The following is a 27182-nucleotide window of genomic DNA, read 5'->3' as shown; positions in this document are numbered from 1 at the left end:
TAAGTTCATCATCTTGTGATGCAGGCACTGATAGGCGACGCTTAGCATCTGCAGGTCTTTCTTTTCGAGCATATGTACAAACTTCCAAATCTAAAGCCATGATGGAACTGTGGAAAGACAAGAAGGAAAAAAGGAGCGTACAGACACGGGACTGTACGGAGAAGTACAGGAAACAACAGATGTGTACGGACCTGGGGATGGGACTATACGGAAAGGCAGACACGGGACTGTAGAAAACTGTACAGCGACTGTACAGGTGTACAAAAACTGTACAACAGATGGGACGACAATGTACAGAAACTATACGGTGACAGCGTATGGGACTATACGAAAATGCAAACGGGACGACAGTGTACGAAAACTATATGACGACCGTACAGGTGTACAAAAACATTGACGAGGCTAAAAGGCAAAGGTCGCACCACAACACACACACAAAACGAGGAGTTGCAAGAGGCTGAATACGAGGTGGAAAAGAGACCAGATAGAAATCTAGAGAGGTGGCTGATAGTAGCGGACCATAGGCAGTAGTAGGGGCAGGTCGAGATCACCAACAGAGCCGGGTGAGGGCTGGAATCGGTGCCATGGCTAGAGCTCTCACTACACACACACACACACACACACACACACACACTCTCTCTCTCTCTCTCACACACACACACACACACACACACTCTCTCTCTCTCTCTCTCACACACACACACACACACACTAAAGCACACACACACCACACACGCACGCACGCGCGCGCGCGCACACACACACACACACACACACACTTGCTCGCTCTAGTTTGCTAAGAGTTAGATTACTCTTTGGTTCAAGTGAAAGCAATCAATAATAATTGTTTTGAAGATTCAAGGATCATTCAAATGTAATGTCATTGCTAGGCTATACATGCAAGTCTTTGAGACTCCAATGCACACTGATTTGAGCATTTTGGTATACTATAAAATTACTAGAATGGAATTCTGTCATGCATATGCCTTATTTCCAAATATTATGGCCTAAGCTTTTATGTTATACATTTGCCTAAGCTTTTACTTTCACATAGAAAATGTCATTTGTTTGGAGACATTATAAGTTCCAAAATTTAATTGAAAAGGTATATAAGGCATTTGCATCTTTCATCACATGCATTAAATAGTGACCTTTTATCAAAGACAAAACACTCTTGTGATACCATCTTGAGACCCACACTCAAACCTCTCCTAAATTAATTGAAGCATGCTACTTTCGAACTATATGAAAAATATACTACTTCCACAAAACTCTGATAAGTGGAAAGGAAAAGTAATGATTGGAATTATAGAATTGTTTCCATGACCTAGTGCATGGTCTACTCTCGAAGTTTGTAGAAATGTCATTAAATGAAGAAAAGGTTAAGGCATGAAAGGTAGGTCCTTGGCATGCTCCCAAAAATTAATATTCCATTTAGTGAAGCAAGGATGGAGGAGGAAACGTGATGTTGCTTTTATTTTGTTATTTTGTTTAAATTGAAATATTTTCTTAAATGTTAGATTTTTTTTTTTTGGGGCAATAAATCAATAACCAGGTGATGTGACCTTAGTTTGTGGAGTACTATTTAAGTTTTACTTTCAAAAGTACAATCTTTATAGGATGTACCTCTTAATACACTCTATAATAGTGCTTTATAAGATGTAGCTACCCCAAATCTCTATAATAGTATAGTCACTAATAGTGCTCTCTCCACCATTAGATCACCTGATTATGCACTAATAGTGCATAATCACTAATAGTGCTCTCTCTTGGAAACCACCATTGGACCACTTGATTATGCACCCACCCAGATTGACACAAAGGAAACTAGGGTACGGTAGGCAGCCTAAGGGGAATGAATGAGTAATCTATAATATGTTGATTATAAATTAACAATGAAGAAAGGATGACATGCCAGTGTCTGAAAAATACATGACTATAACTAAGCTGGCAATAGCAGGCCTGACCAAATGGCGTATGTGTTTAAGCATTCCCTTCTTGCGAACACCTCAGCACACAAATAAAAAAAGAAGAATTTAGAATATGCAAAAGCAAAAGAAAACACAGAACTTGAAGTGGAAAACATATATATATAGATATGTATATATTTTATATAACCACACATAATGTGGACGGGGAGGCGGCGCGCTTCCTTCCCCAAATAGTTATAATGCGAGGGAATGGGCCCTTCCTCGTGTGCTGAGGTTGTAATCATCGAGAATATTAGTGCCGAGATTGAGTATCACGAATATGTAAGAGAATGATATATTACCTAAATCTCAATGAGTGTATCTGTATTCCAATTCGAGCATCGACCAAATTCTTGTCATGATATCTTCCGTCATTTGTCATGGAAATCCTGTCTCTACCTCTGAAGCAGTTTCTTGCTGTGAATTCTCATCATGATTTCTTTCATCATTTGTCGTGGAAATCTTGTCTCTACCTCCAAAGTGGTTTCTCGATGTGAGCGATGTTGAAGAGAGAGGGCGGCAGAGCTAACATCAGCTAGATGATCTAAAGAGTTGAAGTTTGTGAAATATATAGATTTAGAGGCCTTCAAAAGTGCTCATATCTTCCATTAAGAGCTTTTCCTTCAAAAGTATGCCATCACGAGCTTTTCCTCCAAAAGCATACTTTTCAACAAGTGTTGTAGGCCTTCATATCCAAATTAAATCCAAGGCTTATATTAGGACACGTGGCTCATGAAGAGGCTAAGAAACCCAAAATTCCCCATAGACTGCCTACCATAAGGAGTGGAGAGTCCTTGGTAGAGAGAGAGAGAGAGAGAGAGAGAGAGAGAGGTACTTTGACCTACCCGAGTGGCTAGGAGTCTTTCAGGAGGGAAAGCTTGGACATGACATGGTGCATGAGGCCATCTTTAAAATAATTTTGGATATATATATATATATAAGAGAGAGAGAGAGAGAGAGAGAGAGAGAGAGAGAGAGAGAGAGAGAGAGAGAGAGAGAGAGAGAGAGAGGTACTTTGAGCTACCCGAGTGGCTAGGAGTCTTTCAGGAGGGAAAGCTTGGACATGACATGGTGCATGAGGCCATCTTTAAAATAATTTTGGATATATATATATATATAAATAGAGAGAGAGAGAGAGAGAGAGAGAGAGAGAGAGAGAGAGAGAGAGAGATGCCAACAAGTTGAAGTGGAAGGGATCTGAGGATTTTTTTGTAGAGCTCCCAAAAGCTCCCATCCCTAGAGAAAGCATATATAAAGGGGTGGTTGACTAAGGCTATTGCTGCTATTGCCAAGCTTATCGAGACACTGACTAGTGAGCAGAGAGATCTAGAGTGTCACAAAGTAGAAGAAGTAGCAATGGCATAGATGGAGTTGGCACCCCTTCGAGACCTAGCTGAGTAGGTCTCTAGCCCGTCGTAGAGGGGTCAAGTTACTTGTATATAAATATAACTAGGTTGCGGTAGGCAGCCTTTTCGTCATGGCTCTAACTCCAAATTGGACCTGAATCCTCGCTATTATCCAATTGGGGTTTCAATATGAAGGTAGTGAGCTTTGTCCAACAATAACTCAATCAAGTGATGGCAAGAAAGAAAACACGCAATTATCTCCCTCCTTATATAATAGATTTGTGGGAAGAATGAATAAAAACAAAATGCTTTTGGGACAAATTTGAAAGGAGTGTTTTAGTCCCTTAGATCAATCTTAAATCAAGGGCCTAAAATTGTATACGTGGCTTCTAGAAAGCATACTTCAATAAAAACAAAATGCTTTTGGAACAAATTTGAAAGGAGTGTTTTAGTCCATTAGATCAATCTAAAATCAAGGGCCTAAAATTGTATACGTGGCTTCTAGAAAGCATACTTCAAACCCTTGGATCTTCACAAAGATCGACGCTTATAATCACGACACTTGGCTTAACGAGGGCGTAGGAAAGAAAAACTTCCTTCTAAGCTGCCTATGGTAAATATAGATGCCAACAAGGATTTGAGGATTGAGCTCTTTTTGTAGAGCTCCACAAAGCTCCCATCCGTAGAGAAAGCCGGTATAATGGGGCTCCCATCCGTAGAGAAAGCCTATATAATGGGGTGGTTGACTAATGAGGTGAGCGATTGGCAAGCTTATCGAGACACGGAGGAGTGAGCAGGGAGATTAGAGTGTTACAAAGCAGAAGAAAAGCAGCAGCAATAGGCTAGAGATCGAGAGTGTTACAAAGCAGAAGAAGAAGAAGAAGCAGCAATGGCTATGGAGGTGGCAACCTTCGACCGGCGGACTCAGATCCACAAGTCCCCTCGGCCTCTAATCGCTTTGCCGTCTGATCCGTTTTTGGACATGGTCTCGTTTCTCTTCCAGACGACCACGCACCGCTCGTTCAAACATCGACTGGCGATAGCTGATGCTTGCTCTGCTCAGTCGCTCACCTTCTCACAGCTCCGCAACCTCATCCTCACCACAGCTCGCTCGCTCTCCTTCCTGGGTATCTCCCAGCACGACGTAGTCCTCATCCTCTCCCCCAACTCCATCTTCTTCCCCGTTGCTTTCTTTGCTGTCGTCTCCCTCGGCGCCGTCGCCACCACCTCCAACCCCATCAACACCCCCCTCGATATCTCCAAACAAATCCATGACTCCCACACCAAACTCGTCATCACCGTCCCTGACCTCCTCCCCAAAATCTCCTCCTCTCGCCTCCCCATCGTCCTCCTCGAAGGCCCCGCCCCTTCCCCCTCCCAGACCTCTCCCTCCGTCCGTTTGCTCTCCCAGCTCATTGCCGAGGCCTCCGCCCACCAGGTTCCCCACGTTCGCATTCGCCAGACGGATGCCGCCGCCCTGCTCTACTCGTCCGGGACCACTGGCCTTTCCAAAGGCGTTCTTCTGTCGCATAGGAACTTTATAGCCGCTGCCCTCCAAGTTAACACCGATGCTGACCTGCACGACGAAAAGGACTTGACCTTTCTGTGCATCATTCCCATGTTTCACGTTTACGGGTTGTCTGTGATCGTGTTTGGGCAGCTCCAAAGGGGAAACACACTGGTCACCATGCCTAAGTTTGATTTCCTTCAGATGTTGGAAGCAATTCAGCAGTATCAAATTACGAATCTTCCGCTCGTCCCTCCTATTATGATTGCCTTGGCAAAGCAGGATGTGATTCGTAAATATGATCTGAGTTCTGTGATAGAAATGACGAGTGGAGCTGCGCCATTGGGCAAGGAGACATTAGAGGAAATTTATCAGCGGCTCCATGTTCCAGACCTTCGACAGGTATCTCTAACTGTTCCCAGCCCTCTGTGCATCAATTATCGCAGACGATTGGCTTCTCTGCCCAGGCTAGCGCAAAATTCGAATGTATATTCAAATTCCATAGATGCTCGGATTTTTTTTGTTCAAGATCGACGTGAAATTGAAAATACATGGTAATTCCACAGTATGCACACGTATGAGGAGCGCAAAACAACCTAACGATATGTAGAAAGCAAAAGCACGCACTAAACACGACAGTGGGCATGTATCATGCATACCTCACGACCCGAGTCCCATGTCTAGGATCATGATCTCGTGTTCGCTTTTACAAAGCGGTTTGGTCTATACATGACCTAGTTTCTGGTCGTGGCCCCGTACTGCAGGTTGACATCAGCTTGCTCTACCAATATTCAGTACGCGCTTTCTTTGAAGGTGCCGTGTCACCCCTCTTTAGAAAGTGATTTTTTTTTTTGCCAAAAAAGAAGGGCTAATTATATTACTTCGAGACAAGAAATACAAGAGACTCAACAGCAATGCTGGAGCATAGGGATAACTCCCACCTGCAAAACTACAAGCCACACAGGGCTAAGCAAAAACTGTTGCAAAATGCTGTCAGAACAAAAAGCCCTAGTCTGGGTCTTCTGAAAACCAGTAAACCGCGAAACCAAAAAAACTACGGATCCCTGATGAAGTGAATCCTGGAAGTACTAGAAAGTCTTCGAGACAGTGAATCATCAACTGATATGACTCCTCTGAGTCAACCTCCAATAAACGAGGCCGACCAATAATCCCTGATGAAGTGAAATCTGGAGATACTCGTAATCCAAGCATGTATGGCTCCCTCCTCCGCTGAGCTCCCGTCCATCGTGCCCGCCCGAGGTTCCCAATAGGAAGAGACCTGCCAGCAGGAGTGACCACCACCTGGCGGGGGGCGAGTCCGCACTCCAGAAGCCCGCTCCACGCACCTGCAGGCCTCAACCCAAAAGGGGAGCCTCCTGGTACGACAAGAAGAAGTAGAGCCAAAGGAGAAGGGATCCCTGAGGAAGGAGCCGAGGGCCGCCGTCTTGTGGGAGAAGAATCTTCGAGAAAAACTCTGAGTCTTAAGAAGCTTGGAGACCCAAGCAAAGAGGCCACCAGCCGACGCGACCCCTCTGGGTTGTTGTCCAAGGGCCAGGTATTTCCAGCTCCAGTGCACCACTCGCGGCCAGGAGATGCTGATGGGACGAGGGCAGCACAACCACCACCACGGGAAGGGACGAACTGGAGTGCTGGGGAATGGCCATGGCCGATGTCGCCAGGGCAAAGCTGCGAGGAGAACTCCAACTCCGGAAGAACAGGAGAGTGCAGGGCAAACCTCCTCCCGCCAAAGAAATGCCACCGGGAGGGGAGAGACGCTTCCTGAAAGATGAACCCACTGCTGCTGTGAAGGTGCAAATGTGGAGGACCGCCAGGGCAAGGGAGACAGCTGACGCCGAAGATACTCCCCTCCGAAGAAGTGCAAGGCCCCATGCCACAAGTGGCTCGACACCTCCAAAAGCCCGAACACCCCCAACCCAAACGCGCTCTACTCCACGGAGAGGGAGAAGGGTGCAAAGGACCAGCCTGGAAGACCGCACTGCCACGGGAAGGAAGCCACCGACAAGCAGGCCAAGGCTGGGGAAGCGCCATCCTGGAGAGGCTCACGGCTGGACCGGAGCAGGGGGGCAGCCAGTCAGCAGGGGGGAGCACTCAACCAGCGGAGGGGGCTCGCAGCAAGGCAAGCAGGGTGGCGACCAAGGTGCGGGGGGAGGGCGCGGGGAGAGAAGGGTGGGAGCGGCAGGGCGGAACCTAGGCAGCGCGCGGGGCGAGGGCAGCAGTGGGCGGGGTGAAGGTCGCGTCTCTTAACTTGTAGAAAGTGATAGGTAATTAGTTATTACTTATTTTTCAGTTTGTCCCTCTCCGGGATCCTCCCCATAAGCGTACTTTATGCTTCATGAATAAAGCTACTTTACCTTTGCTTTTCCATCTTTGTATAGCTTACTTTACTGGATCCATGGTAGCTCGAGCCAACCTTAGGTTATTTCTAACTTTGGGTTACAGTGTGCCCGATCTTAGGTTAGCCCGTCCTTAACTCTAGGTAATTTAATCATGGTTAGCTCTAGTTAGTTTGATTATGCATAATATTCTCCGCGCTTTAAACAGATTTATGCTGATCAATGATTCTTAGACTATAATACATTATTTGTGAAGATCTTGGAATCTATTCAATTTCCAATCAAGGTATATTGAGAAATATAAGTCTAGAATTCTTTGTAGAAATTGTTTGCGTTATTGAATTCTCATTTGATGGTTAACTAGACAATACAAAACATCCTTGTTGAATGTCCTGATTCTAGATCAATAATGATCATCTCAGAATCATGATAAGTTTTTGCCAAGATATCCAGGTTTACTAAGTGTCTCTTAGATTCTCAGTCATTTTGGTTACTTAGGGCCTTTTCCCACTAGCAGTTAGGTTATGTTAGTGAGCTTAACATAACTAGTTTTGTTAAGTTAAAGTTAACCTTAAAATGGAAATTACATTCCCATTGGTAACCCATTATGTTATGCACTAAGTGGTCTTAAATAAAACTTTCGGGGTATTTTTAATACAAAATGGTTTATCACATCGATCCAAAGTCAGTTCTTTAAAGTTAAGGTCACAATGGATTCTTCTTTTCTTTTCAAGACCTTTACGAGTAGCCATGTTGTATAGTTCCGAGTTGATCTGGACCATGAAATTTTCTTAACAAGAATCTTACTTTAAGTATCATTCCCACTGCTCACCTTAAGTTAACTATTAAATTTTCCCTATCCAACTTCTTTCTCTTCTTAAAAGTCCTTAAAGTACCTAATTTGAAGGGGTTAAATTTACAAACATTTTTAACGGGCACTCAGGAGATTTAACTTAAAGTACATTCTAAAAATGCTAATGGGAATGTGGAGACTCTGTTAAGAGCCTTAACTAGTCCCTAGCTGGTAATGGGAATAGGCCCTTATTCTAATTCAGCTATTCCTGCTGAATTACATGTTCAGAGATATCAACAAATTTCAGATGCATAACCCATCTTGGTATGACATCATTCATGAGGCTAACTCTAGATAGCACTCAGCTCATTCTTTACCAAGAATTATCAAGAGCCCGATGGTATAGGTTCATAATTCCAACTCTCAAGAATTACAATGCATCCTCAATACTATCTATCCTATCTCAGACCAATACAGACCAACCCTTCAGATGTCTTATAGGGATGTTGCCTGTCGCACACTACACAATTCAGGCCAAATCCATACCGAATCTATGACTCTATTTACAGCTACATTCTAGAAAATGAAAAACATGATTTTCTCTTCGCTCCCTCCTTTAGAATAATAGTAGTGCTGCCCTGATTTGTATAATGAACATAAACCATGCTATTCCCAACCACACATTGATCAAATTTCTTTAATGTTTGCAATCCCAACAAAGAGAATTCTGTGTAGAGGAGGAGTGGGTGCTTCCTTTTACCACAAACAACCCAGGGAACTCATTATTATTGCTGCACTCTCTCATCTCCTTCTTTCTTCACCTTGCAATGATGCAAGCTGGGAGACTCACCTTAGATTTATCAAAGCTTGTATAAAGGCTTCTGCCACCCTGGCCAATCCAAGAAGGATATGTACACATTTTATGAGCAACTCCCTCACCAAATTCACATCCTCCTCGCATTGGCTGCATTCTGTTATAGATATGACAGGGCAGCAGCTAACTCCCCCTTTTGGCCAGCCCGTCACCCCTCCCCACATTTCAGCTCTATCTCCCCCATCTTGCTGCTCCACGTCCTCCCTTCCACCTGTTACACTGCTCCACAAGCATAGGCACTCGCTTGGACACTCTATTAAACTATAGCATATGTTAGGGATCTTTCTCCACCCAACTACAGCAGTTCTATACAAGAGGACACTGCCCCTAAGCCTGGTGGTCACCTTCCACATATGCAGTAGTCCACCTAGGACATATAGGATACCTAGGACCTAGGACTAGTACTAACATGCTACTTGTCATAACTAGCCACTATTGGGCCTAAGGGGTATTTCCATTCTAACTTCTAACCGGAGAAATTCTAAGAAACCACTTTTTGAGTTTGCATACATTTCCCTTTATTTCTAAACCATCTTTGCACTTTACTAAATATTCTGGAATAATTGTATGGTGCATATGCCTGTTTTAGCACTTATTCAGTTGTACAATCATACATTGCTGATCCATAAATCAGCAATAGAGCAAAGTCTTCATGTGGTTTGGGTTTAAATAGAAATACTTCAGCCATGAAGATGTCTACCCTCTACAGGGTGTTGAAGAAGGCTAAGTGGTATGGGTTGGATTACCCTACTCAGTATATCTCCTGTGGAGAAACCAACCAACTGGAGACTTCGTGTCTGTTACATGTCAAGGTCACTAACTCGATTAAGTTGTGACTCTCAAGTGGGAGATCACTCAAATCAAGAGACTCATATGCTATGGCTGGCTTGGACTCCAATGTCAGAATTGACATGGATGAGAATCGTTCCAATATCTTAAGGATACAGGAAAGGATTGAAAGTTCACCTTGTGCACGAGGATACTCATGTCAAAAACGATCATAGAAACTTAAAAGAGCCTTATGTCTAGGAATCAAGTTGTGATCTTGACTCAGTTTACACCCCTTACCTCTCTCTCTAAAGGACATATGTATGGGACTGCTGGCACGAGACTTTGAGTTGAGAGCAAGCACACTTAATTGGGCAGAGAAGACGTTTGTTAGAAATGAACCAAACAGAGGGTACCCCACAGTGGAAGATTTATAGAGCGCCCCTGCCATAACTCTGTTAAGTAGACAATGCTCCACAAGAGATATAGAACCAACCAAAATATATTTCCACCCGACAGGACACAATACAAAAGAAGTGTAGAGTCCCACCAAATCGTGGTCCTCTTTCCTTACCCCAAAAGGTGTCATCCTACTACTTTCGTGGCACTTCTAGATCCCTAAGCCCACATGCTCCTCAATGAGCTTCTGTAGACCTTAGTCACCGTGCCGTGATCCCCACATCTTGCTGCCCTAACTGTCAGCCTAGGTGTGCAGCCCTTCCAAGCTTTGTCTGCGGCTTCTCAGCCATTCTTTATCCTCCTGGTTGTAGGCCCAAAGAAGGTGTTGTACTGCTCCAATCTGCTGGGCACTTGCTGCTTTGGTTGATATGTTATGAGGCCCCAAGGGTCCCCTTTTACAAAGGCTGGATGCCCCCCCAAACTGGCCGACCTAGTAGGGTCTTATTGGCTGACCTGCAGGCTGTTTGGGCGACCCAGTGGGTCTGTGTACCGACCCACCTGGGCTCTCCTTTTGAGGGCCTTGCAGGCATCTGCCTGGCCACGTGGCAGGCTACCAATGGCCCAGGCAGTCCTGCCTTGTACCTGACCTGTTCTAGGGCTCCAGACCTGCTCCAAACAGGCGCACATACTGCCTTGCTGTTCCACTTCTGTTCCAGGCTCTTCCAGCCCCTGGATCTACTGCAGAACTTCTGTACAGCCTGCTGTACCAGACCAGTGTACCAGTTGCTGATGTCATGCCATGCTCCAGCCTGGCTTTCCGGTGCAGATCTGTTCCAGCCACTCGTTGACAGACATGTGGCAGTTCCGTACCACTGCTGTTCTCCATGCTGTCCCCAAACTACAACGTATGCCTTTGTTCCTGCTGCCCACATGGCAGCCCATGTGGCAGCCCGATGATTTCATGTTTTGCCCTATGTGTGCCGCCCACATGGCAGCCAAAGTGCTGCCCATGCAGCAGCCACATCACTTCTTGGTTCACCCCCCATGCTCTCCTCATATGGGGGCCAGATGGGGAGGTGACCACACGATTTCCAACAATGTTAGCTTTGGAGTATTGCTAGATCAAACTGTTAAACAATCCACTTACAACATGGCTCAAGGAGCTAGGGACTCATATGGGATAGTTGAAGCTTGAAAGGGAGATAGAGATATCTACCTTAGAAGAGAAAGTGGTAGGCAAAGGGCAAATGATATGGAGGCAAGGGTTCGCTTGATTCTCTTGATAGGTTTGTGATGTCAGTCAAAGGACATAGTCGTGGACACAACTTTGGAAGAGTTGGGGCTCAATTTCTATCATGGCAGCAAGGATGACAAATAATTGGCCAATGGTTTACTTGATGAAAGTAATCACCTTACACAACCGAATCTTGCCTAGTGAAAGGGGAATGGTGAGACTAAGGACACATCCAAGGGAAATGTCCTGAAGGATGGAGTGAAGAAAAAAGACGACTCCTAGGCAGATTTTTCAAGTTCTTTCAACAGAGATGATGCCAAGAAGAAGAAAAAGAAAGGACATAGCATTATGCCAAGTATTGTAGAGGAAAGCTTGAAGCAAAGTAGAAATTCATCATGGCACAAATTGGCGAGTTGTCCTGAGGAATGGTGATAGGGGATGAGAATGAAGTTGCAGATACTGTCACAATATTTCTTATCATAACGTGTCCTAAGGCTTGAATTGATGTATGGCTGATTATGTTTTTTGGAAAGTACTCTAAATAATTGGAGTTGCTTTTTGCACTCCTTGGGAGCTGCCATGTACCCTCACTAAGCAGATATACTAAGGGTTTTTGGCTGTCCCATGGACCTGTTCGTCTCCCGTGGACATTAATAGACTTTCTTTCTTTTCTTTTTTCTTTCTTTCTTTCTCCCCACATGGGGCATTTGAGTGGCATTGTACTCGTATACCCTCTCCAATGAGTGAACCAATACTATATGCATATAGAAGAATGGCGACCCATAAGAGTTTATAGTCGTCCAATTTTGACTTGTGAAGATGAGCTTGCTTGATCCCTACTTTCTCCATGTGAAAGCCTATTGATAGCATTTACTAACACCTTTAGTCAGCAAACAATGAAAACCAATGTGGCATTGTACTCGTATACCCTCTCCAATGAGTGAACCAATACTGTATGAATATAGAAGAATGGCGACCCATAAGAGTTTATAGTCGTCCAATTTTGACTTGTGAAGATGAGCTTGCTTGATCCCTACTTTCTCCATGTGAAAGCCTATTGATAGCATTTACTAACACCTTTGGTCAGCAAACAATGAGAATAAATTTAGGGTCGGTACTAATTTTGAAACTGGCTTGCAACTGGCAAGAAGCTCATGCTCCCCTTGCTCCAGGCTCTCTTGCCCCTGCCCCAAAGAAGAAGAAGAAAAGAAAAGCCCCTCTATTAAGGCTTCAATCATACAAATCAGCTATCCGCGATTGTGGAAGAATGTACACGAAAAATGCTGGCTGTCGTCCAGCCTGCTTTTAGGGAACCCAGCTCATTGCCTAGGAAATCTAAGAGACATGGGCCAATAACTAGGGTTGGGAGAGTAAAAAAATTAGTCAGTGTTTAGTTGATACGTTTAGTTGATACGTATAAATCTGTAACGCCTAACTCTCTCTTCGCAATCACGGGCATAGGCACATACTTTCCTCCCAGCTAACCTCGGTGGTAGCAAACTCACAGAATCAACTCTTATGTGAAAGCTCCTGCCTGCAAAATCCACCAAGCCCCAATTCCCTAGATGGATCTAGTATGCCACACGTCTTCATTCTAGGGTACCTCCTAAATGCATCATTCACCCCTCTCTTGGGATATCAATGAAATCATTTTCCCCTTGGCACATTTAATGCATTTAGACCCTTTAGTCTTAGATCCACCTAGTCTCGTGCCATATCACCCTCACCAAGAACCTTGACCTTGATTCCCTTTTTTAATCATTTACGTAAAGCTCAAACACATATAATACAAACATTGATCCTTTAAAGGAAAATGTCGACTGACCCTTTCGAGGTCATGTTGCCTCAACTTGAGCGTAACATTCCTTCCCTCTTCAGGTATCAGCATCCTCGATGATAAAGTCTGGGAACACTCTTCGTAACTGGCATACGGATTCCCAGGTAGCTTTTGATAGAGATAAACCATGCCATGCAACCAACACCATGGGTATCTTCCGATTGCGTACTTGCATTGTTCCTCGGTCCAAGATTCTTGTTGGTTTGTGTCCTGCATTATCCTCTATCTCCTGAAACAAAACAACACCCTCGATTAGTGAGTCATCTGTATGCAAAAATTTCTTTAAACGAGAAACATGAAACACTGGGTGCACCTTACAACCCTGTGGTAATTCTAATTTATGGGCTACCTTGCCTATTCTTTTTAGAATTAACCACGGCCCACAATATCAGGGTGATAACTTAGCACACTCTCCTGCAGTCAAAGACTTAGAGTGCGAAGGAACTCTAAGAAAAACTTTTTCTTCTTCTTAAATTCTCTAATGGATCTGTTTTTATGTGCATACGCTTTAGCTCTATCCATAGCTTGGCGGATGTTGGCTCTCGCAAGTGCTAGCATCTCCCGCATCTGAACTACAAAGTTCGCGGCACTAGGCACTTTCTGAGGTACTCCAATTGTAGTTGGATTCGCTGGTCTATAACCATAGTTCAGCTCAAACGGACCGAACCTTGTAGAGGAATGTTTTCTATCATTGTAGGCAAATTCTAACAATGGCAACCACTTGTCCCATGTATGTTGCCTCAATGACACATATGCTCGAAGGATATCCTCTAAAATTTGGTTGCTTCTTTTCGTCTGACCATCCGTTTCTGAATGATCCCCACTACTCGTTTCCAACTCAGCCCTTAGTGTCTCAAACACTGCAGTCCAAAAATGACTGGTAAATTTGACATCCCTGTCTGACACTATGGATTTGGGTAATCCATGCAAACGAAATATATGTTTAATAAACAAGTCCGCTACTTGCGGGGCACTAACAGACTCTCTAGTTGGAATGAAGTGAGCCATCTTGTTAACATGATCAACTACCACAAGGATAGAATCATATCCACCTTGTATAGTAGGCGGACCCACAATAAAGTCCATGGAAATGATATTTCCAAAGGTTGTAAAAGTCCGAGTGGCTTCACCCGCTTTGCCTTACTTACCTGACATGAAAAACAACGTGTCACATATTCATGAATATGCTTTTTCACCTTTGGCCAAAAGAAATCTCGCTTTATGAGATCATATGTCTTCTCGACTCTTGGATATCCCGCACATGGGCTATCATGGCATTGTCGAATGACTCTCTGCTTGAGATCATTCTGACTAGGTACTACTACCTTGTCATTTCTTTTCAGAATACCATCTCTTATGGTATATTTTGCATAAGTCTGGCCTTTTCTGGATGCCAGGTCATCCTTTTCTCGGGTTTGAATACATGAGCCTTAGGCCAAAGACTCTGGACAAACTCGTCCACCTTTTGAGTTTCTCTTATTTCGGTCATTAGAGCACTTTTTAATACCGTGAAACTATGCATCAGCAACTTTATTATCCTTCCCTCTTTGGTACCGAATCGTCAAGTTAAACTCTTGCATGAGTTCTATCCACCTAGCTTGGCAGCCTCTCAAGTTAGGTTGTTTACAAAAATATTTCAGAGTATCATGATCAACATCAATATAAAACTTTGATTTATATAAATAATGTCTCCATGTTTTCAGAGCATGGATAACAGCATACAACTCTAATTCATGAGTTGGCCAATTTCGTTGAGAGGGACAAAGCTTTGTGCTTTCAAAGGCTACTAGCCTTCCCTCTTAGTGGAGAACTGCTCCTACCGCAATGCCACTTACATCAGTTTCAAGGAAAAATGGTTTCTGAGAATCAACTATTTTTAACACCGGTCCTGAGACCACAGCTTGTTTTATGGTGTTAAAACTCTCCGGTTGATTCAGTCCCAAAAAAAAAGGTACTTTAGATCAGTCAATGGCGATACTATTTCGGAATATCCTTTGATATGCCTTCGATAAAATTGGACAAATCCTAAGAATGATCGCAAAGCGGTAAAACTCTGAGGGATTGGCCAAGTCAGTATCGTAGCCACTTTCTTTGGATCCATTTCTACCCCCTCAGAAGTAATTACGAATCCTAAATATTCAAGTCTTATCATACATAGTACAGTTTTCTTGACTGGCTTTCCTCAAAGTATTGAACACTATTCTTAAGTATTCATGATGCTTAGTAATACTTTTGCTGAATACAAGAATATCGTCAATAAAATGTACTACAAACTTTTCGATATACAGACGTAGCAAATCGTTCATAAGCATGACGAATGTAGCTGGAGCATTGGTAAGTCCAAACGGCATTACCAAAAACTCATAATATCCAAACTTGCTTCTAAAATCGGTTTTATGCACATCCTCGGCTCTAATACGGATCTGATGGTAGCTACATTTAAGATCTATCTTATTGAAAATTACGGCTCCATGTAACACATCTAGCAAATCATCGATCCGAGCCATCGGATACCTGTGCTTAATAGTGATATTATTCAATGCTCTGTAATCTACACAGAGACGAAAATTATCATCTTTCCTTTTTTTTAATATCACTGGCGAAGTAAAAGGTGAGAAACTGGGTTGAATCTGCCCCAACTTGAGGTATTCTTCCAGTTGTCTTTGTATCACCGCTTCTTCGGTAAAACTTAACCTATAGAGAGGTCTATTTACAGGTTCTGCCCCCGAGATTAGTTCAATCTTATGTTGAACATTCCGCTCTGGAGGTAATCCATAAGGTAACTCATCCCTAAAACAATCATAGAACTCCTCTGCTATTTGATCAGCCATCTTGGCCATCTCTCCATTTTGAGTAGCATCAGTGCTAACCGAAGAATCATCAATCGGCTCTACCGATGCTATACAAAGAAACAAAAACTCTTCTTGAGCTTTTCGAACTTCCATTACGGAAACCAACGGTCCTTGAGGTATATCTTTTTCACCTCGTAAGACATGCAACACATCATTCATCTTGAATTGATAAATGTGCTTTTTCCAATCTATGGTTGGATTCTTCCTAGAATGCCAAGCCTTACCCAGGGCTATGTTTGCATGAGCAAGCTTTGTTATTTCAAAATCAAGTTTCTCAGCATAGTCCTTCAACTGGGTAACCCTTTGGTCCCATACTTCAGTTGAACTTCCATCTGCCATTCTGATTGTATATGCATAGTCAGATGGGCTAGTCTTTAATTTCAGCCTCTTTACAAGCTAGGAGTTAATTATATTGTGCGTTGATGCTGAGTCAAACAACACAATGACCTCATGATTGGCTACTTGTCCTTTTATCTTAATTAACTCCGTATCGTTAAAGGATGTATATCCCGTTGCTGCGGGCTTTGACATGACATTATTAGGTGCACTAGTTACTAGCTTAGCAACAGACACACATAACAAAACAAGTATTGACCTTTGAGAAGATCTCGCTAGCTGAATCTGCATCTGTTCTGCTATAGGACTTCCCTCCATTTTCACGTCGCATTCTGAGATCACCATCTCAGTCATACAACGATCCTTGTTTCGTGGACAATCTTTACAATAATGAGGCTGAAGGCATCCTAAACACAAGCCTTCTCTCCTCGCTTTTTCTCTTTGCTCTGGGTTTAAAGAAGACTTCGACCAAGCCCGAGCTGCCATTGGTGTTACTTTTCTTTTCATTCCAATGGTGGTACTTGATTTAGGAGTCTCAAATGGCTTCGCCTGCTTGGCTTGACCACTGTGAGGCACTCCCTTTGCTAATCCACTTCTTCTTAAACCCAGTTTTTCTTGAGTACTCATATCGAGTCCCAACCTGCAGAAACCTACTTGGTTTGTTCCCTTTTGCATCCTCATAGTTCAGGGCTATGGCAGTTGCTTCATCTAGTGTGTTCGCATACTTAGCCCGAACTTCCATCTTGATCTGATCATTCAGTCCAAAGATAAAATCTTTTACCTGGATTGACTGAAATAGAGGTTCATAAACCTTCATTACACTTTCTCTGAACTTATCAGTGTATTCCGCCACTGATAAATTTCTCTAACGAAGGTTTCGATACTGATCCCAAGCTCGGGATGCTTTGTCAGGAGGTAAGAAGTGTTTTCTAAATTCTTTTTTAAACCCCTCCCAAGTAGTGGATGCCATACTATCTTTTTGCTGTTTTATCCACCACCTATCCACTACCTCATTAAACATATGGGTGGTCTGGCGGATTTTCTTCATATCATTCTTGATTTCACAAATGGCGAAGGCCTCGTCCCATTTGTGTAACCAGGTCTCTATGATATCGGAACTACGGTCAAACATCCGACCAGAATACTTTTCTGGCCTATAATTGGCAATATTAGGCACCTTAGCCCTCCTAGGCTCGACCGTATGAACATTGGTTTCAAGCTCCATTGGAGATTTACTTTTCTCTTCTCGAGATGATCTAGCAGACATACTATGAACCATTTTCCTGAGCTCAGATTGCTTGCCCTACATTTGCTTGTAACTGTTGCGCTAAAATTTATTGCAAGGCATCCTCCGATAATGCAATTATGCCAGATAGTGTATGGCCTACTGGGCGCGACACCTGCGGGTTTGGCCGGACTCTACGGGATCCATCCTAGAAGCTTCTTCTTCTACTTTCATTTAGGTCGATGGGTGTGTTCGTTTTTTTTTTTTTTATAACACACCTGAATTGTATCTACAATCAAAAGTCTAGCTCCAAAAATATATATCAACTGCAAACCAAAACCGCTTTTCCCTATACTAAGGAAACTCTTGCACACCTAAACTACAAATATCCCATGCATAACAGGCATATAACCGAATGTTTGCATTAATCCAATATGCCTCCCAAATCTGGAACCCAATACAACGAGCAGGAACTCCAAACTAAAGACAAATAAAATCTGAAATAGCACTAGAAATACCAAAATTCAAGAAAAGCAGAGTAAGATGCTCCCTGGTAATTTCTTCTTGCTAGCCACCATTCGGTATGTAACTCAAAATCGACTCCTTGAATGCAATTGTATTGGAACCCAATTCTTCGAAGAACACAAACTTCTCAATAGTCGAAATGTTCCCCTGAATTCGTTGATTACGATTATGTCTTCTAAAATAGTATGATCGCTATGCTTTATCTCACTTCAAGTCATCATTTCAACGCTCACGTTCACGACGAAGGCACCAGACCTGGGCTTAACTACTCTCCACTCCTCGTCCTTGCTCCGTAGTAATTGTAGACCACAAAGATCTTTATATAGAGGTTGAGGGTGTCGAGGCGTGCGCGGCTGGTAACTCTGAAGTTGATGTAGTACTCGAGTTGAAAGGCTTGTAGCAAGCCTTCACTTGCTCCTCTAATGGCCTCACGGCTGTAGCTTGCTAAGGCTAACCGCAGAAGCTGAGCGACAACCTCGCCAACCAAAATTCAGCACAACCTGAGGCTCCGCCAATCATATGCTCACACCTGCACAGATCGCCAGGCTGCGTCCACGCCTATGTGATGACCCGCAGCTCGCCCATTAGCTCCCGTCCCGTTACTAGCTCCTCAGCCCGTGAGCTTAAGCATACGCCCAGCCAGCCCAAGACCTCTCGTGATCATTAGTTTGTAATCCCCCTTTTTCAATCACCTGTAGCTCTGATACCAAAATGACACATATAAATCTGTAATGCCTAACTCTCTCTTGGCAATCACAGGCATAGGCACATACTTTCCTCCTAGCTAGCAAACTCACAGAATCAACTCTTACGTGAAAGCTCCTTCTTGCAAAATCCACCAAGCCCCAATTCCCTAGATGGATCTAGTATGCCACATGTCTTCATTCTAGGGTACCTCCTAAATGCATCATTTACCCCTCTCTTGGGATATCAATGAAATCATTTGCCCCTTAGCACATTTAATGCATTTAGACCCTTTAGTCTTAGATCCACCTAGTCTCGTGCCATATCACCCTCACCAAGGACCTTGACCTTGATTCCCTTTTTTAATCATTTACGTAAAGCTCAAACACATATAATACAAACATTGATCCTTTAAAGGAAAATGTCGACTGACCCTTCCGAGGTCATGTTGCCTCAACTTGAGCGTAACATTAGTTGTTTGCATACAATGACAAAGAATAAAGGTTTAGAGTAGGAAAAGTCTTTGTTTGTTAATGTTTTTAATGCTAGAACAAAGAGGTCTTATATACAAGTCAAGCTTCGTGGGGCTTGGAAGATCGTCCTTATAAACATTGAACTCTTTTTTGCTGCACTTAATCTATTGGACTCGTTGCCAAAAACTAACAAAAACAAACTATCTATTGGACAGGGCTACGGCATGACAGAAACAACTGGAATTGCATCTATTGCAATTCTTAAAGCTACTAAGAAGAACTACGCTACCGTAGGACCTTTGGTACCAGGGATGGAGGCTCTGGTGGTTGATCCTAGCACTGGTGAACGGCTTCCTCCTAACAAGCAAGGCGAGCTATGGGTTCGAGGGCCCAACATCATGCAAGGTTCTCATTTTTGTCAAGGCAATTAGATGGTTTTACTTTTAGTGTTGGTAATCTTTATTTGAGATCATTTGTTTTCTCTCATTTTGGGTTGTGTAGGTTACCTAAACAATCAGGAAGCCACCGCCGCCACTTTGGATAAAGATGGATGGTTACACACAGGAGATCTTGTCTACTTTGATGACGAAGGTAACCTTTACATCATGGATCGCTTAAAAGAGCTTATCAAGTACAAGGGCTTGCAGGTAATTGGCTTTTCTTGGTCCCTCCTGAAACATCTTTGCTTCATTGCTTAATTGACTTATGACCACAAGGGGGCTTAGGGGCACACAAGTCTGAGTAGGTAAAGGGACAACCACATGAGCTGAGTAAGTGGCTCCTCAATATAGTACCAACCTGAAGCGGAGCCAACCAATAGGTAGTGGTCATTTTGTCAAGATAAGATGACCCACCACCAGTGAACGAACATGCATAGTAAGTAGCTCTAATGCAGATAAACCCGGTGCCACCATTAGAGGAGTTTGTGAGCTCGCTGAACTGACTGACCTCTAGGTCCGAGTGATGAGGATCGCATAGGGAGTCCAAGTGCTTACAGTAGCCCGAATGCTCAGTCGTCTTAAGTGTTGTACTTAGTTGCAACCAATTGGAAGGAAAAGAAAATGAATGGTCAAGATTTTCTTCCTGCAGGAGAGCATGGGGTGGGGTGCTGCGGGGCAGAGGCGTGGATATGGTGTGAAACTTTCTGTGACGCTTTTCTAACTTCATCTAAAACGTGATGCTACATGAATTATGGGAGGTCACACCAGCTCTACTATCTAGATATCCATTTATTCTGCTTGTAGTGGCTAGAATACCAGCTAGGACAGTCCAATGATTTTTATGTTCCTTTGGTATATTGAAAGTGGTGCTTGCTTCGAGACATGCAGGGATACAAGCTTGATTGTCTGAGTCTTTTTAAAGCCTATTAATTCGAAGAAGGTTGGGGACTTCTCCATTTAATCCACTCATTCCATTCGGACTTGGCCAACCATAGAATGTAGGTGCACAGGTGGACTATATAAATATAAAAACACACACACGCACACGCATGCACGCAAACACATGTATGTATATATACATAGATAGATCTATCCATCAGGTCAGTTGTATGCAAATTGTAGTTGTGTTGTCATTGTTTTACATAGCTGACCTTGAAAGGTGTGTGGAGCAGATGTTTATGTAGATTTTCCATTTGAACTGTTTGTCTCAACAGATTAGGAAAGCTCTTGTGAGTACTAGCTATGTAAACTTCGTTTTGGTAATTTGCATTGTGATGTATGGTATGAACTGTTTTTAATGTAATGCTCCTTTGTACCGACATGATGATAATGTTGCTTTGGAATGGAAAGGTTGCACCTGCAGAGCTGGAGGCATTGCTGCTCAGTCACTCCGAGATTTTAGATGCAGCTGTTGTGCCGTAAGTCAATTGGATTTTCAAAATCTTTTAACGTTATTTATATTGAATGTTCAGATTCAATATTTTATTCAATAGGAAAGGCAAATGTTCTTTTCTCGGTGATTAAAAACTCCAATTTGAAGAAAACATCTCAGTTTGTGAAGACATGTACGCTAGCAATTCCTACTATATTGATTCTGTAAACTGTTTTTTCTCCTTTCTGGGTGCGTAGTTTCCCAGATGATGATGCAGGGGAGGTTCCTTTAGCTTATGTTGTTCGGTGTGCTGGGAGCTCTATATGTGAGAATGATGTGATTCAATTTGTAGCAGCACAGGTTTGAAAGATCGCCTTTAGATTTTGGTTTCTTAATTCGCCATTCTATTCATTGTTTGCTTACTTTTAAAGTTTTAGTGGGAAAGATTCTGAAATAATTTGAAACTCGATGAAAGCTCATTAAGTCTCTCTCTCTCTCTCTCTGTGCGCGCGCGCGCACAGTAGCGCATCTGTCTTTTGTCTTTTCAACAAAATTCTTAATATTGTAAGCTTGGACATATTCTACTCTTAGACTGAAAGACAATATGAAGTCTTATAACAGGTAGCACCTTACAAGAAGGTGCGGAAGGTCAGATTTACCAACATCATTCCTAAGTCGAGCTCAGGGAAGATTCTGCGGCGTGAACTAATGCAGCAGCACGTGGCATCCAAATTATGATATTTCTCATTCCTCATTGTCTTAGGGCCTTTTTCTAATTCATGCATTCAAGGGACACCACACCGATTTTAAGCCAAGCTAGATTGGCAAAGGAATGTAATGATTGGAATACAATGTAATATAATATTTTCAAGCATGATCTCTGCAATTTTATTCTTATCTTCATTAGACGAGTTTGTGTTGTGCAGTCCAGTGTAATAATTCTTAGTTTCATGCTATTATGTGTGAATTTATTGTTTAAAACAAAGTGCACCTACATGGATGCCCTTGATACTCATTTTTTCATGTTACCCTCTAAGAAAATAGATAATCCTAGTGGGTGTATGTCTCCCCATCGATCGAAAAATAAATAAATTATCTCGCCTCCCCCCTCGTCTTTCACTACCCCTTCCCCCCCCCCCCCACCATCCGCTCCTTGTCTGCATCCACTCCTTGGATGTACACTGTTCATTTGGTACCATTGACTCTAGAAGGTGCCAAATCCCATACTCACCAAGGGCCAAGTGTTGGCTCTTAGTGAAAATCAGGTGAAACTTGGCATGTGCACCTCAACTTACAGTTTCTTTATCCCTCGGAGGCACGTCATGTTTTGACATGCTCCTTTCGGTTGTGTTACACATCTCTGGTAAGAAGTTTTTCTTAAGACAAAGTGTACCTACATGGATGCCTTGATACACATTTTTTCCTACCTCAAGTATGTTACCCTCTAAAAAAATATAGAATGCTCCCATCAATTGAAAAATAAAATAGATTAATAAATTAGCTCGCCTCCCCCCTTGTATTTTACTACCCCTTTACTCCCCCCACCATCTGCTCCTTGTTTGCATCCACTCCTTCGATGTACACTGGTTCCTTTTCATTTGGTACCATTGACTCCAGAAGGTGCCTTCTCCCATACTCACCAAGGGCCAAGTTTTGGCTCTTAGTAAAAATCAGGTGAAACTTGGCATGTGCACCTCAACTTATAGTTTCTTTATCCCTCGGAGGCACGTCACGTTTTGCCATGCTCCTTCCGGTTGTGTTACATATCTCTGGTAAGAAGTTTTGCAATCACTGATTTGGAAGAGGGAATCTTATTTATTATCTAAATACAAAGAAAGTTATGTATACAATAGCCTCAGGTAAACTAGTAGATATTTAAAAGCCATGAACTTCATTATAGGTTCATGAAAGTGGGTTTAATAAAAGTTAAGAGACTTTCAATCTCCCATCTGCATCTGCAACTTTGTGTATAAGTGTTTTATATCTTGACACAACAAGTCTTAATGCCAATTGGAATCTTAGGATGTGCTCTCTATTGGAAGAAGACGGTATCCAATTTCTTGGTAAACATTGTCATGACAAGAGAAGTTAGTAATCCATGATAAGTAGATCTTAGAGCATTATTATATATTATATGCCGATGGGGTAACATGTATTTGTATTTATGATGGACACCAACCGAATTGTTATGGCGGTGGATCATCTGAGTCTAACATTTGAAGCAAGGAAGAGGTAGAAACAAAAAAAAAATGGATCACAACTTGTGTGGCCGAGATTCTCAATGTATAACATGTTAGAAGGTGCATGCACATTCGAAGTTTAAGGGATTAGGTGAATTTATCAAGAAGATGGAATCCCTCTTACCTACACTTACATGAAAAATATGTATCGCCCAAAGCACAATGTCATATTGCTTAAACGTTGATTTGGTGGATCTAATAGGAGATTTGGACATACTTCAAAATTATGATCTCAAGAGAGAGAGACTAAAACTAGTTAGAGAAAGACTATAATCCCATACTTTTTGAAATTGGCATACACTTTACATAGTAACATACACATTGTGTAGAGACCTTGGAATATGCTTTATGTAAGACCCTTGTGTTACTAATATTTCCATCACATCTAGAGTCACCCAATCTTTACCACTATATCTTTTCTCCTGTCGACTTTTCTCTTGGATCGCATATTCAGATAATCTCTCAACTTGGAGCCACGGCTTCAAGCGGCATCAAATTTGGACGTGTAACACTTACAGTTGCCATCCTTGCAACCGGACTTAATGTTTCTTCATAATCAATGCCATATGTCTGTGCATACCCCATGACTACTAATCTTCCCTTGTATCTGTTCACAGAACCATCTGCATTGTGCTTCACCTTATAAACCCACTTACAGCCAATGGCATTCTTGTCTTTAGGCAAAGGCACCAATTCCCATGTGGCATTTGCTTCCAAGGCATCCATTTCTCCATCCATGGCTTTCTCCCATTTTTCTTTTCCCATGGCTTGCTCAAAAGAAGTGGGTTCTGGTTCCTGTATCACTTTGACCATATATGCATAGTGAATGGTTGTAAATCCATCGTATTTCAGCCTATCCACAGGATATTAGAGAAGAAAGTCTATGGCATCATTGCTCTTGGCTTAGGAGATGACTATATTCTCATCACATTTCTGATTTGGAGTCGGTAGACCTGGCAAAATAGGCTCACTACCAGATGCTCTCAAAACATCCATGGTCTTCCATACTCCAGGTGTAACAATAGAAGGAATACCCAACTCATCATCAATGCTTTGTTCAGAGCCACTCGATTCACCATCCACATAAGAGTGACCTGCATTCACATCAAACATGGGCTGATCTACCTTCTCTTTACCTTTTTGTGATACCTGCGTACCACTATCTATATCACTTTAAGGAGATTCTCCTAATCTCAATCTCCCTGTCCATGGCGAAGTATGTGAACCACTACTAGTGGACACTGTAGGTCCACTAATATTTTGTGATTGCTGTTGTGAATTCTGTGCAGCATTACCATTTTGTGCATCTATATCATCAATCACATTTACTAGTTTATACTAGCTGCTCATCTCATCAAAAACAACATCTCTGCTCACTATAAACTTACGAGTAGAAGGGTTATAGCATTTATACCCTTTCTGGTGCAGAGAATAACTAATAAAGATGCACTTCTCAGCTTTTGGATCCAACTTGGACCTCAACTCATCTGGCACATGAACATAGGCAATTCAAATGAGAAATATCTGGTTTCCTACCAGTATACATCTCCTCTGGCATCATGCCATGTATTGCTACAGTGGGAGTCCTATTCATTATGTAAACTGCTGTCGCAACTGCTTCAGCCCAATAATAATCTGGAAGGTCTTTTTCATTTAGCATGGCCCGAGATACCTCTCCGATATGCCTGTTTTTCCTTTCTGCAAGTCCATTTTACTGTGGGGTATGACTGCATGAATATTGTTGCTTTATGCCATGCTCCTATAGGAACCTTGCAAACTCATTTGAGAGGTACTCTCCCCCTCCATCTGATCTTAGGCATTTTATTTGCAAGCCTGTTTCTTTTTCAACCATAGCTTTAAAAGCTTTGAAGTGCCCAAACACTTCACTTTTCTGTTTCATAAAATACACCCAAACTTTTCTGCTGTAGTCATCGATAAAAGTGACAAAATAATAACAGCCTCCAATAGATGTAGCTTTAGTAGTCCACACATCAGAGTGGATTAATTCCAATGGCTTCTTACTCTCTTGAACATGCCTAGGAAATGGTTTCCTTGCCTGTTTTCCAAATTGACAGGCTTCACATACCTTATGCATTTCTGCAACCTTGAATTTAGGGAATCCTGCAACAATATTTTGGGCATGCATGGATTTAAGTCGCTATACATTAACATGACCAATGCGTTTATGCCAGATATCAATATCTGCAACTACACTGATCCCATGTGCAAACATTGCTGCACTCAATTCAGGCACGTCCACATCCAATGTAAACATCCTGCCCTTCTTCTTTCCTTTTGCTATCAAGCGACCGTTATTTTTCATATCCTCAACAAAGCATCCATGAGGATTAAATCTGACCTGCAAGCCTTGCTCAACCATTTGACTAACAAAAACTAGGTTCTTGGTGATGTTCGAGACATGAAATACATCAGACAGGTATTTCTTTTTCCCATCCTGCATAGACAAAGGAATTTTACCAATCTGCATAATAGGATGTGCAGTATCATCACCAGTCTCCACAAATCCTGGTCTTTCCATTTTCCTTGCATCCTGCATCCATTCTGCATGACCTGTCATGTGGTTTGACGCACCTGAGTCAACATACCACACATCATTTCTTTCTTCTGCACTTGTCACACAATTGGTCATGTGCTGCACCAGAAACAGATGCTCATTTCTGTCATCACCCTGTCTACTAGAAGTTGCATAATTGCCTTACTGCAATTTTCCATTCATAATGTCATTCTGCTTTTTGTAGCAGTCTTTAGCCATATGACCCATTTTACCACAATAGTAGCATTCAACATTGTTGTTTGCATTTTGGCCTCTCTGCCATCCACCACGACCTCTTTGGCTCCCCCTGCCTCTAGAGTTACCACGTCCTCCTCCAAAGGACTGCTTTTCTTGAGTTTGCTGTAGATTCTGATTTCTACCATGGCCTCCAGATCAGCCTCCTCTACCTCTGCCTCTACCTCTTCCAGCATTTGAGTAGAAGACAATTTCTTTTAAAGTTCCTCCTGAAGAAGATGGGGCCATTTCTCTGCTCTTCAGAAATTAGAAGAGCAAACAACTCCTCAAAATCAGGAAATTTTTCACGGATGGCAATGGATGTCCGGAACTGTGCATAATCCTTTTCTAGACCATTCAAGGTCATAGAAACTAGATCATCATCTTCTACTGGCAACCCAATGGAAGCAAGTGCATCTGCAATTTTCTTCATCTTCATGTGGTAGTCATTGATGCTCATATTTTCTCTCTACACATTGTGCAAATCCTGCTTGAGCTACATTTTCCTGGCTTACGTATTTGTGCTGTACATTTTTGCCAAAGTATCCCATGCCTCCTTTGGCGTACTTGCATCCTGAATATGCACAATCATAGAATCCGAAATACTGATAAAAATCCAGTACATAACTTTTCTAGCTCTCTCATGCCATCCTTTAAATGCCTGCATTTTCTGTTGATTGGGAACATTAGGAAGAACTGATTCTTCTTCATTTCCTATAATGAACTCCCAATTAGCCTTTTCCCATAAGGAAATTCGTCATTCTAAACTTCCATGCCTGGAAGTTGTTCTTATCAAGCTTTTTAGTGACAATCTGTGCAAGAGAATCAGACGCCATTACAGAACATTGCAAAATATTCTGTCACTGCAAAAAACACAGCTTTTGCCTCACACGGGCAGATCTGCAAAACTGGCGAAAGTGGTATTCAACAATAACAATAGTTTCATATTCTCGCGGGGCATTTTGGAGAGGGGGAAAAGTGAAGATAGTGGGAGAGAGGGAAGGACTCTCACTTGCGGCTTTCTCACATACACAATGGGGGAATACACACAAAGGTGGAGGCTAAAAATAGTTTTCCTCTTCTTAGTTGTGAAAGCCAAAAAGAACTCTCATACAAAGAAATAGAAGAACCCTATATGTGGGTCTCAAACCAAACTCAGCTAACT

General features: G+C 42.5%; 1 protein-coding gene across 1 annotated transcript; it reads left to right on the top strand.

Moving 5' to 3' along the window:
• Positions 1-3280: 3280 nt before the first annotated feature.
• Positions 3281-21895, top strand: LOC147897513 (4-coumarate--CoA ligase-like 7). Its single transcript, XM_087380683.1, has 7 exons — positions 3281-3301; positions 4173-5225; positions 19393-19582; positions 19679-19824; positions 20968-21035; positions 21247-21349; positions 21611-21895. The coding sequence occupies exons 2-7, from the start codon at positions 4206-4208 to the stop codon at positions 21725-21727; spliced, it is 1644 nt and encodes a 547-aa protein (XP_087236809.1). The 5' UTR covers positions 3281-3301; positions 4173-4205; the 3' UTR covers positions 21728-21895.
• The last annotated feature ends 5287 nt before the right edge of the window (positions 21896-27182 follow it).

The sequence above is a fragment of the Dipteris shenzhenensis genome, chromosome 10 (genome assembly GCF_047967505.1).
Source record: "Dipteris shenzhenensis isolate YYH24624 ecotype China chromosome 10, Dip_SZ_1.0, whole genome shotgun sequence".
NCBI classification, from domain to species: domain Eukaryota; kingdom Viridiplantae; phylum Streptophyta; class Polypodiopsida; order Gleicheniales; family Dipteridaceae; genus Dipteris; species Dipteris shenzhenensis.
Note: the sequence above shows the minus strand (reverse complement) of the source record. Positions and strands in the feature narration are given on the sequence as shown.